This window comes from Gobio gobio (assembly GCF_949357685.1).
Source record: "Gobio gobio genome assembly, chromosome: 14".
NCBI lineage: Eukaryota > Metazoa > Chordata > Actinopteri > Cypriniformes > Gobionidae > Gobio > Gobio gobio.
The window spans coordinates 35075776-35089590 of record NC_137107.1 but is presented as its reverse complement, the minus strand read 5'-3'; the positions used below and the strand labels follow the sequence as shown (position 1 = coordinate 35089590).

The following is a 13815-nucleotide window of genomic DNA, read 5'->3' as shown; positions in this document are numbered from 1 at the left end:
ATTAGTACCACTGAAACCGGAACATTCTATCTTACAAAAGAAAAGGTATCAAAATTCTGAAACCTAGTGAAACTGGAAGAAATACACCAAGTATAAGTTACGGAAAGTGTTAGAAGAACGTACTTAAAGAGATTCAGTCCTGGCTACAGCATGTCGCATTGCTTTTTATGAACTCATTCCCATTAATGTCACCAGAGCCCTAAGGCTCTCCAGGCACTTACACCGGACTAACCTCTCTAGAGCTCTGCTCTCAGAAATCCCTCCCACTTTATGAGTGCAATTATCAACCCCGCTCACAAATAAGTCTTCTTATGGCCCTCTTTTTGATGGGAACCTTATCCTAGCAATATAATTCTTTATGCTGGTCTTCAATAACAACAGCATGATGCCATTTTGTGATGCTGGTTTGGTACAGCAAGGAAAACGCTGCACTGTTAAATCTTTCTACTATCTGTAAAAAATAAATTGTGCCTTTGGCAATGAATTATATAACATTCCATTAGCAAACACAAAAATAATTAAACAAACAAAAACTAATTTTATGTTGAATACTCCCTTAAGGTGTCCAAAGCTAAATCACACTCTATTGGTGTATATTTTCTCAATAATAGTCTCATTATCGTTGTGGTGCTAGACAGCACCTGTCTTGTTGTCTCTATGAAATCATTTGGCAAAAATGTGCTTGTGGGAGCAGATGTGAGGCTGTGCATAACGGATGATTTATGGGAGTGGAGAAATGAGTGAGCGTTGCAGCAGACAGCATATTTCAATCTATTATGTATAGATCCAACGAGTTTATTAATAATGAACATCCTGTCTGTAGTGCTTGGGTATCAGGGGGACAGTTTATCTCTGCAACAGGTAGGGAATTGGTTGCGTCGCAGTGTTAACCAAACCAAGATGCTGATGAATTGGACAGGTTGAGGTTGAACCTTCGCTACAGGGAACAATGAAGAATGAAGTAACTCTTCAGTTAAACACTGCCTCTATCTGGGATAACACACAGGTCTTTAAAGGGATAGTTCACGCTAAAATTAAGTGATCATTTACTCACCCTGGTGTTGTTCTTATGGCGTATGCCCTTCTTTCTTTTTTGGACCACAAAAGAATAATTTTTTTTAAATGTCCATATAATAGCAGTGAAGGGCGACCAGCATCAAGCTTTTAAAAAAAGAAGCACATTTTTCACAGAATGGGTCCATGCAACACGTGTCATATATTTCAAGTGTTCTAGAGGTCTACAGTAGAGTTGGGTGAAAAACAAACTGAAATATAATGTGGTAATTAATGAAAATCCTGGTATACCTCCAGAACACTTGGAATATATGAAGTGTGTCGCATGGGAGCATTCTGTGTGTCACGACTGGTTGAAATGCAGGAAGAAAACGGAGCGTTGGATCCTTTCGAGGCAGTTCGTTTATTTACAAAACTCAAAAAGGTAGCAGAAACTCAGAAGAAATCTCGGAATCAAGACAAGAACGGAACAACCAACTTACAATATATACAAGGCTGAAGCAATCAAAGTAACGAGAAACAGGTGAACAACTTAATCAGCCAATGAGAAACCATAGAAAACTCAAACACATGAAACAGAACCAAAACCCACCCACAAGCACAGATCACCCGTGACACTGTGATACTTTTGTGTCTTTTTTTAAATGCTGGTCACTATTCACCGCCACAATATGGACGAGCACGAGCGGGACATTTTTAATTTCTCCTTTTGTGGCCTGACAAAGAAAAGACAGTATACTGCATTAAAACACCAGGGTGGGTAAATGATGACTTCATTTTCATTTAAGGTGAACTGTACCTAAGGAACAGCAAAATATGAAAATTCTGTCCTTTTTTGGACAAAATTTGGCAGCACTAATATATATATATAAAAAATGCATATCTCAGTTTTCAGAAAAATATTAAAATATTAACAGCACTTTTTTTTAAGAGGAAGGGGAAGATTGTCCCAAAAAGAAGAGGAAGATCCTTCATTATATGAAAAATAGCGGCATACATTTTAGTAGTACCTTTTGTGTTCCACTAAAGAATAACAATCATTTGGGTTTCAAACAATATGAAGCTGAGTAAATGACAGGATATTCATTTTTGAATTAAAGACCCCCATGGTGAAAGTGTGATCAAGTTTGTAATGTTGATTATACACTCACCTAAAGGATTATTAGGAACACCATACTAATACTGTGTTTGACCCCCTTTTGCCTTCAGAACTGCCATAATTCTACGTAGCATTGATTCAACAAGGTGCTGAAAGCATTCTTTAGAAATGTTGGCCCATATTGATAGGATAGCATCTTGCAGTTGATGGAGATTTGTGAGATGCACATCCAGGGCACGAAGCTCCCGTTCCACCACATCCCAAAGATGCTCTATTGGGTTGAGATCTGGTGACTGTGAGGGCCATTTTAGTACAGTGAACTCATTGTCATGTTCAAGAAACCAATTTGAAATGATTCGAGCTTTGTGACATGGTGCATTATCCTGCTGGAAGTAGCCATCAGAGGATGGGTACATGGTGGTCATAAAGGGATGGACATGGTCAGAAACAATGCTCAGGTAGGCCGTGGCATTTAAACGATGCCCAATTGGCACTAAGGGCCCTAAAGTGTGCCAAGAAAACATCCCCCACACCATTACACCACCACCACCAGCCTGCACAGTGGTAACAAGGCATGATGGATCCATGTTCTCATTCTGTTTACGCCAAATTCTGACTCTACCATCTGAATGTCTCAACAGAAATCGAGACTCAACAGACCAGGCAACATTTTTCCAGTCTTTAACTGTCCAATTTTGGTGAGCTTGTGCAAATTGTAGCCTCTTTTTCCTATTTGTAGTGGAGATGAGTGGTACCCGGTGGGGTCTTCTGCTGTTGTAGCCCATCTGCCTCAAGGTTGTGTGTGTTGTGGCTTCACAAATGCTTTGCTGCATACCTCGGTTGTAACGAGTGGTTATTTCAGTCAAAGTTGCTCTTCTATCAGCTTGAATCAGTCGGCCCATTCTCCTCTGACCTCTAGCATCAACAAGGCATTTTCGCCCACAGGACTGCCGCATACTGGATGTTTTTCCCTTTTCACACCATTCTTTGTAAACCCTAGAAATGGTTGTGCGTGAAAATCCCAGTAACTGAGCAGATTGTGAAATACTCAGACCGGCCCGTCTGGCACCAACAACCATGCCACGCTCAAAATTGCTTAAATCACCTTTCTTTCCCATTCTGACATTCAGTTTGGAGTTCAGGAGATTGTCTTGACCAGGACCACACCCCTAAATGCATTGAAGCAACTGCCATGTGATTGGTTGATTAGATAATTGCATTAATGAGAAATTGAACAGGTGTTCCTAATAATCCTTTAGGTGAGTGTATGTCTATGTGGTGTTTTTAACATGCTTTAAGACAAACCATGTGCAAATTCATCAGTCAACACCATTGCTGAGTATTTTCTCCTTTAAAACTGCAGTGATATAAAGACTGTATTAAAAACATGTAACCAATCCCGACAACATACAGGGGCTTTCTCCACTGACTTTCTATGATGATCTAAGCGTTTCTAAGAATGCTAGTTTTTAGAAGGCTGCTGTCTGACTCTGAGATGGCAAATGGGAACATTTGTGTAACATTAGCAGCACATTATTAGCTGTTTGATAGCATAGGCAAGCCAAAAACTAATCATATCAATTACCGTTATGTGTCCATCCGGCATTATAGAGCGATACATAAAACGCATTACCATTCTGATACAGCGACTTGTAGTCTACCCTGTATAAACTCACTCTTCCTCTTCTTCTTCCGAATCGGTTTCTGGTTCAAACATATATGGCTGAATTAAACCAGTATCCACAGTTCCACTTGCCATTGCTGTTTACTAACTTGAACGAGTGGATCAGGGGCCTGTACCATGAAGCTGGCTAACCAGATATGTTTAAGCTTAGTTTGTGCCAATCCTGGGTGTTAGGTACCATTAAAGAGGTTTGGCTTTTAGCTGTGTTCATCTCTATAGTAACATACGCTTCGCGGCTAACCTGCTCCACGGCAGGTTATGTTCCGAATAAGACATCACAAACTGAAATTGGACCAATCAGCTGTGAGCAAAGTGACACACCTCTGGTGCAATAAAGTCACTCCCCCTGTTTCTACTCCAAATTAAAGGTCACTACATAGCAAATGGTTTTTGAAGACTAAAGCGTCTGTCTTTTAACAATGCTTATTTATAATAATAATAATAATACTTTTGAACGATTTAGATATCATTTATGTAATTAGTATACCGTGTAATCAATTACACACTTTTAGTTAATCAATCATTAATAGGCACTTAGTTCAAATGAATATAAATAGCCTATATAAAAGGTCATACAAATAAGCTTTAAAATCAATAAATAAATCTATAAAAATTACTACATGCGAGCTTAAATGTTCAATTCTCTCCGTATATCAACTAAACTAACTTCATAACTTTTACTTGCATTGACGTAGCAAGATTTTTCTTTAAGTTGTCCTCTTTTATAGACAGCTCTTAAATTCTTAATATTCTTCAATCATGTAATATTCTGCAGAAGAGAGAAATGAATCTCAGTTTCACTGATCCACAGCATGTGATTGGCTGTTCACTACTGATGTCACAGCTAAACTCCTAAACTCAGGATCAAAGCCTGAGTTGACAGAGAAAGCTGTTGATCAGCATCATGGGACCAACAAAGCCTGAATAGATAGGTTTGGTTTTGTCAACTCGAAACTACCATCATGGCACAGGACCCGGATAGTCTAAAGCTGGTGTGATTGGGTGGAGGCGGGGACTAATTTGGTGTAGGGTGCCAGGGTGTAGAGTTACATTCAAGCTATTTTAAGGCATGCAGAAATTATTTTCACACGAAAAAATAACTTTGAAATATTGATCATCCAAGATGTGCTTTAAGGAATAAAACTGACTGCAGGGGAACTTTAACAATACCTTTATTAGGCTACCACGACTTCATAACTACATCAAAACTATGCAAATAAGAACGGTAAGTTGTATTTTCTAGCATCAGGAGGCTGTATTCGAGAGGATCCCATTGACCTTATTTGCACATGCTGTTTTCCTTTCTGTTATTGCAGCGCTCCTCCAGGGAGTATGGAATCCAACATTACCGCCTCCGTATTCAGCTTCACAAAGAGACTATTACCGCCTTAATCCACCAACATGTCCAGTACCTGCTTTAATTGTGCAACAACACACTTTAAAGCAGCTACATTATATCATTTTGACTCAACAGGCACAACTGCTGTTGCGAGCGGGGGAATAAGAGCAAGGCAGTGGATCAAAGCCTGCTCTGCATGGGTTAAGGTCGGATCATGAAGAAGCAGCGTTATGCACACATTTGTCAATGGTTCCCAGCAGGCTGGGTTTTAATGAGACGGAGACATGGCTCCTGTGTGGAGTTCTTGGGTGGTTCTCAGTGGCCCTGGATGGGAGCTCTGAGAGTGGGATAACAGCCTCCGCTCCAACAGGCTCACCGGTCACCCACGCCAACCAGTGCAAGACCGCTAAAATGATCAATCAATATACTCCAGCGGGGATGTCGGGCGTGTGGGCGGAAAGAAAAGCAAGCCAAAAACACAGTTATCTATGACTCGCTCTGCTTTTCGCAGAATGCATTGTCATTGCTGTTTCTCTCTCCTAAGAGATAAGCTTATACAGTCATATTCAGTACAAAATGAATAATCTGATAGATGATAGACATGTTTAAAGCAATGAAACCTTAATAATCAAGAGTAAATGAAAAGAATACTGATGCTCACCAAGCGTTCAGACATGGGGGTCTTGTCCATGGCTGGGAGATGCTGCTCGAGGGCCAGTACGATGCAGTTGGCGATGATGGTCGTGAGGATCAGGTACTCGAATGGAGTGGATAAGTCAAGGAAATAAACGCCAGAACAACAAACAATGCAAGTCAAGACAATGACAATAAAATAAAAAAGTGCATGACATATCTACAGCCTATTATCATTCCAAACCTGTATGACTTATTTTCTTCTGTGGACCACAAAAGAAACAATTTTTTTTCACAAAAACTGTTTTTCTCCATACAATGAAAGTCAATGGGGTCCAATCAACAAAGGATCCCATTGATTTTTTTGTGTTCCAGAGAAAAAAGTAACTCATATTACGTGGGATATTTAAATCAATACAACAACACATTCAAAACATTCTGAAGAGGAAGACTTCTGAAAAAAATGTTTTTAAGAAAATGCATGATGTATCTATAGCCTGATGTAAACTGGACAGGAAATGTACTAATATGTATGCTTCAAAATAATGACTTTCTTCTGTGGAACACAAAAGAGACAAAAATACAATGATAGTCATTCGGGTCCTATGTTGTTTGGACTTGTTCCACAAAGGAAAGGCATCCACATGGTACACTCGTCGTGTAGGGCAATATATACTATAATACATATCTCAACCACTTTCTTATTGCTTGTATAATCGCAAAAAGGAAACTATCGCCCAGCTGTAATCTGCTAAATGCGACTATAAGGCATAAAGATATTAAGATGTTATAAACATTAACATCATTTCTGTAAAGCCGCACTGAAACGATCGCTGCGTTCGAATATGCCTACTTCTAGTATGTGAGACGAGTAACATGTCTGAATTCATAAAAGTACCCGGATGACCAACTATTTCCGGCAAGATTCTGTGTGCATTCGATGGACACTTTACTATCCCATGAGGCCACAGGAGAAGATTTGAGAATGGAGGTGACTGACGCCGTATGTCACATGACACTGACAACATGGCGGATACAGCTCATCCCAATACTATTCATACTATATAGATCATACTTTTTTAATGGCAGAAAATGTGTATTTGGAATGACATGAGGATGAGTGAATGATGACAGAATGTTTGGGGTGAACTATCCCTTTAAGAGCATTCCTTAAGGGTAACTACTTGTGAATGTCCCCCACATAACACACAAAGGACAAAGGGATTGTGCCATTTAAACACTCAATCACTAAATCATTAGGAGACGAGGATAGAGAAAGCCAAACAGAGCCCAAATGACAAACCTCTAATCTCGATCAAACAATTGACATCCAACATGCCTTTGTGTCCTTGGCATAGGCGACCATGTTCAAACCCACTAGCAGTAATGATGAATGCGTTTACACCACCTCACTCCATGCTGGAAGTGACATTCAGAGGTCTGGACATAAAAAAATGAGACATGCTTTCAACACTGAAACATTACAGTGCAGAGATCATGATTACCCATTAGGTTGGCATGATGGTTTCGCTCTCAGCACAGCCATTTGTGCAAACCGCGTCTATAAAATGTTTGTGTAAGCCCCCCAATCTTGTCATTATTAAAATCTTTTTCATCCTTTTTAAAGGAAATACTGAAAGGCTGCTAACATCTTTATGGGTGGTCGGCCATTATATTCCATTCTTAGGACAGGATCCATTTTTCCAATTCATTTTCCATGCCTGTTCCCTACGGCTATAGTCTTTATGGAATTGCTATTCATGCAGGCAAGAAACGGAAAGGAAAGGTCCAATGCCCACTTCAATCACATTCTTGTCACCCCCTTGAGGGATCTCTACATGCTATAGAAATCTAATGCTTGAGGTGCCTGGATTCCTGAGTTTTAATCCATAAATATGCATCCTAAATCGACTGCACAACCAATTGGATGCATCAAAAATAAAGACAGATATCTGATATCTGATTTTTGATCTGGTGCTTTAAAATTCTAGTAAATGCTGGTGACTGGAAAATCAGTGTTGAGATTTCAGGACCCTGGAGAGCGCTCGGGCTCTTCAGAACCACTGTGCCATCCAATTAAAAATAACTTGGGTTCATATGTTTCTTCTAGAAAAAACATTTCGAGTTATGATTTTTAAAATGTAAATGACTCTAACCTTTGACTGAACGAACCGTTGTAAAACAATGATATATATATATATATATATATATATACACCAATTTATTCTGTACGAGCTACGTCGCCTGGCAAACGTTAGAGGGATAGTTCACCACAAAATTAAAATTGTCAACCTGTATGAATTAAGATATTTTGAAGAATGTCGGAAACCAAACAGTTGATGGGCACCATTGACTTCCATAGTATTGTTTCCCCTACTATGGAAGGCAATGGAGTCCATCAACTGTTTGGTTAACCATTATTCTTCAAAATATCTTATTTTGGGTTTAGCAGAAGAAATAATTCATACAGGTTTCGAACAACTTGAGGGTGAGTAAATGATGACAGAATTTTCATTGTGGGTTGAACTATCCCTTTAACAGCTTACCGTTATGCTAATTAACCATATTACTTGGCGGAACTACTGCTACTGCTACTACCACTATTATTATTATTATTATTTCGAAATATCCACAACATTATACACAAATAAGCAAAATATGTATAATGTATTATGTATTACATCATAGCAGCCCTCTCTTTGGTAAACGTAGTCCGGTGCTATTTTGTTCCATGTTTTAACCTGTTCATGCTTTATCCCGGGTTATCCCGACATTTCATTGGAAGAATGCGACACGCGACCGGTTTAAATGAATGCGTGTCAGTCTGTGTAAATGTACAACCGCTTTGAAACACATAGCAAAGCAATTGCCTCTTCATTGTTCGACATTTTAACCGATTCCCATATGAAACTAAACAGCGCTTGAAAGTTTCTGGGCGTATACTGATGTTATGAATATTCAATGAAGAAGCGCTGAGTCGATTCATGATTGGTTGTCTGTTGCTAATCAATTCGCAGTAACGTTCAAGCGCCGCTTGTTTCCTCACACACGCTGTAAACATACATTTGGCGGTGCCAACCCGCTTTGGAAACGTAGCTTGATGCCAGAGTAAAACTAGCATTTAACCAGGGTTAAAAATAAACCCTTAGCCCAGGGCTAAGAGCAGTATGAAAAGCCATATCGAGCGCTGCCTAACCACATGAGTGACTGCTTTACTTGCCTTCGCTTGAATTAGAAAATAAAAGAGGCTGATCAGCCAACACCCTGACACGACCACCAGCTGCTAAAAGTGCGTGAACACGTGAAGACAAAGGGTGCCAATCAACATTCAGCACGCAACAGTTATTTTGACATTGCCAGATCCAAAAGCGTGTATTTATACGCTTCTAAATAATAACCGGACTGAAATGTATAAGTGGAGATGTATACAAATATCCATAAATGTTGAACAATAAGGATATGGCCATTCGGTTATTCTTTTGGCGTATTTCCTGATGACATTGTCCTCACTGAAGATGAACAAAGAGCGGTTGACAGTGAAACAGTTCTGTTTGGTTTGTTTAGGATTATATAAAGCCATTGTCCTGGCTCTCTGAGCCATCGACTGTTTGTACATTCTTTGACCGCCCGAGGGACCTCCCGCCCGGGCTCCCCCTCTCCCGGCGCCCGCTGGACCTCCATAGCGGGTGGGCAGATCGTCTCCAAAGCGAGCCATCCTAGACATGCAGATATCCAACAGGTAAAATCCAAACTGGCATTAAACAAAAGATGGAGAGTGCACATTACAGTACAGACATCTGTTACCACTTAGAGTCCCCATCAGTCTATGTGAAGTGAAATAAAAATATATAAGTCCCTTTTGACAAGCTCCTCGTGCGCCCTCGCCTCACTCCATTGCTTGGACAATTGCAAAAAATGGAAACTTGTCACAGAAATGTCATTCCAGTTGAGGGCATTTCAAACAATAGAAAATGTGTAACCATCCAATTCGTGCCACATCCATCCAACACAACCTGATCCAGCTGACAGGTCACGAAACCAAAATGTGCACCATCACTTACGCGTCATGCTAAACGAGAGGGGGGGAAAACAACAACAGTTGGAATCAAAAGCGCGAAGAGAGATATTCCATTAGAACGCGCACACGTCTACGACTGTTTTTTTTCTCTTTGGCAATGAATTGCTTTCCGCTTCCACACAACAATTCCACTTGGAAACGCGTACGGCACGAATGGTGCCAAGTGAGTGGAAGCTGGTGCGCGAGACTCTCACACGTGACGCAAACTGCCCTATAGGCAGGACCACCTGCTGGAGAGCGCGTGAGGGGGAGGGTGTTTTAATTGATCATCAATGAATAATATTTATAACTATCAATGTCTTTTTGTTTGCTTAGACCGAGAATTAAGTAAAAGCGTCGAGCAGAGTACTTCATTCTTGATAAATGACTACATTTTGAATTTTCATTTTATAGCCTATATTTATATACACTGATAGCCAAAATCAATGGTACGATTACACAAAAGCGAAATGTGGCTTGCCTATTGTTGTCAGTCAGTACATTGTCATGTGTGTGCCTTTGTTTGGTCATTTTAATGTATAATGTTTTTTGGTAACATACATTTTGGGGATTATTGTGACGTAATCCATTTGGACAAATTTGATGACTGAACAAATTTAGGCTAAGATTCTGCCACTATCAAATAAGCACATTTGTGTCAAACACGTAGTGAAGTTAACATATGGATAACATTTAAATCATGTTGTACCAAGTCATTGTATGCACATTATATATTGCATTTTTATTTTTTATATATTAAATTAAAACAATGCAAAATAGAAGTGTTTTCACAACTGCACTGTTTTGAACAGGACTATTTATTTGTTGATTTTAGCCAATTATATTTTCTATACCCGATCACTCACATAAACCTTATTACAATTATTTTTAAAATCTTAATTAAAACATCACTGTTAGAATTACATTCGATTATCTGGTCCCTATATTTCAGTCAAGGCAAAATATGTCTCACATTCACTCCACCCAGGGCATCTCCACCTCTCCGAAGGAGGAAGATTCTTAGAAAAGTAACCAGCATGTCCAGATGTGAATCTCAGGGCATTACGGTCAGTAAGTGTGAAGGATTTTCTGTGTGCATGCAGCCAGTCCAGACCCAGAGGCACAAAATCTCACAAGAGACTCCAGGCTGTTCAGCTAATCTCTGGATACCAGAGCTTCATAGAACACCCTAAGCATAACAGTGGAAAGGATTCAACACACACACACACACACAGGTTTTCATGTTTTATGGGGACTATCCATAGACATGATTTCTATACTCTTCAAACTGTACGTTCTATGCCCTAACCCTCCCTATCACAGAAAATGTTCATGTTTAAAAAACAAAAAACATTAGTATGATATATAAGCAATTTTCCTCATGATGACAAAAAATGGCCCCATAAGGACAAGGATTTCAGATACTGCCATCTTACTAACGTAGGGTTTAACAGGACACACACGTACATTTGGTTTCGGGATGGGGACTCTCCATAAACAATTGTTTTTATACTGTACACACTGTATTTTTTATCCCCTAACCCTAAACCTACCCGTCACAGAAACCTTTTTGCATGTTTACATTTTCAAATAAGCATAATTTAGTACGTTTATTCATCCATTTCCCTCATGGGGACTGCTGGGTGGTCCCCACAGTGTAGGTGATCTCAGGTTCTACTATCCTTGTGTGGACATTTGGCCCTCACAAAGTAGGTTAAACAAGTAAACACACACACAGATAAAATAAACTAATCTACTAAGTAACTAACAAACAGATATATAAAAATAACAATAAATAGTTATTTATTTATATATATATATATATATATATGAAAGTACGATTTTGGTCAATGACATGACATTCCTTTTTTTTTCCCAAGTGCATTATTTTCTTTTAAAATAATTTGATAAATTCATGACATTTATCACTTCGTTCTAGAAAATCTATTTAGTTTGAATTCATTTTTAGTACATTTAAATAATTTATCTTTTATTATGAATTGACAAGGTAATAACAGTAAACATGACCCATCCATCATCTAGACTGAGCAAGGTTTTTCAAACCTGCCCTGGAGCACCCAGCACTGCACATTTTGTCTCCCTTATTTGACACACACACACACACACACACACACACACACACACACACACACACACACACACACACACACACACACACACACACACACACACACACACACACACACACACACACACACACACACACACACACACACACACACACACACACACACACACACACACACACACACACACACACACAAGGAGTGTTAGATGAGGGAGACATACAAAATGTACAGTGCTGGGGTGCTTCCAGAACCTTAACTAGGAAAATGTTTGCAGATTTTAAGTATATGGGTAGGTTGGTACACTTTCCATGTCAGGTGGTACAACTACAGTATACGTACAAATATTTGGTTGTACCACCTGACATGGAAGCAGTCAAAAAATGCATTTAAACACTTTGAAATGTTATTTAACAAGTGAAACGTTCATGACTCAAATATGCATTGCATCAGTTTTGAAAAGATTTTTTAAAAACATTTTTTGAAGCTTTATTTGTTAATGACATATATATATATATATATATATATATATATATATATATATATATATATATATATATATATATATATATATATATATATATATATATATATATATATATATATATATATATTTCTAATTGCATTAGGTTAGATGCAATGACATTCATACATTTTAAGTATGCACAAGTGTTTTTGAGGCTACTGTACATCTTTTTCTGTTTAACTTTTGGGCCCCCTAGTGGCTAGTATAATGAATTACAACTGATAAATCATCACTTTCAGTGAAAATTCAGCTTAGTTAAATTCTCAGTATTGATCTTTAACATCATTGCACTTTAAACTTACAGCAGACCATGATAAAGAAACTAATAATATTAAAGGACATATTGCAGGTGAGTCGGTGTGTAGAAAAATAATGTAGGAACTAGATTTTCTTTAAAATATACCTACTTATAAATACGCTACTACGGGTTTTTCTGGAGTCGTTTTTGTGAGAAAATTACACTTCCACTTCATCTAAAAATGCCAAAAATGGAAGTGACATAACAGGAGGGAGTGCGGTCAATTTCAACAATTCGGGACGTATATGTTGAAAAAGAAGAAGCAGTTTTTAGACAGTCAACGAAACGGCCACTTTATCGACTAAATTTGGCTTATACCTTTTTAAAACATTCTAAATCCTGCATTAACTTCTTATATGGTATTTTCATACAAGGTTATATATTCATTTAGAAAAAAAATTTAATCTGCAATATGCCCTTTAAGTCTGGGTTACATTACAAACAACTTTTATCCCCTGCTGCTCACCTCTCCTCCCATGGTGTTACCAGCTCTTGACACATTTCATGGGCGCTGATGAGATCTGTGTTCCTCAGGTCACCGGGCCTCTCCAGCTCCACAATTGTGTCATATTTGCTAGGTTTTGCAGTGTTCTGGTCATCTTCTGCAGTTTGGCTCTCCACATACAGACTATCTGTGCTGGATAGTTCTGCGAAAGCTGCTCTTCTGTTCCTCAGCCTGTCAGTTGGCTCAGGAGTCTGAGCCCAGGAACTGAACTCTGCTCCCAGAGTTAACATCCGCCATGTTCCAAGCGTGGCCAGTCGGGCAGCTTTATTTTTGAAATAGGATGAGAGACGACAAACAGACCGACTGATAAATTGTGCAGATTTAAGGAGTGAGACAAGTGCATGTTTGGTATACTGCCAATTATAAAGAGCTTCCTGTGATTTTCAGGACAATTACCGTTTAAGGCCAATAAGAATTTATGCATTGCGACAATTTTAACGACAATTACAGACATTTCCCCAATACTACTGCGAAGCAAAAATACTCATTACTGTAATACAAAATAAGTGATATATTGTTTTAATTGTAGTTTGTACTTGAAGTATTAAATTTTACGTAAGCTAGGCATGTTTT

At 38.7% G+C, this 13815-nt stretch overlaps 1 protein-coding gene across 1 annotated transcript in view; it reads right to left on the bottom strand.

Moving 5' to 3' along the window:
- The window catches only part of cacna1bb (calcium channel, voltage-dependent, N type, alpha 1B subunit, b), a gene marked incomplete at its 3' end in the record, with an annotated part of 202456 nt that overhangs the window by 188408 nt on the left and 233 nt on the right, over positions 1–13815 (bottom strand). The window contains exons 2-4 of the mRNA XM_079835329.1: positions 13204–13504; positions 9231–9485; positions 5798–5903 (exon numbers count right to left, since the gene is read on the bottom strand). Of these exons, the coding sequence (XP_079691455.1) occupies positions 5798–5903; positions 9231–9485; positions 13204–13472 (630 nt within the window). The 5' untranslated portion in view covers positions 13473–13504. The remainder of the gene's footprint in view (positions 1–5797; positions 5904–9230; positions 9486–13203; positions 13505–13815) is intronic.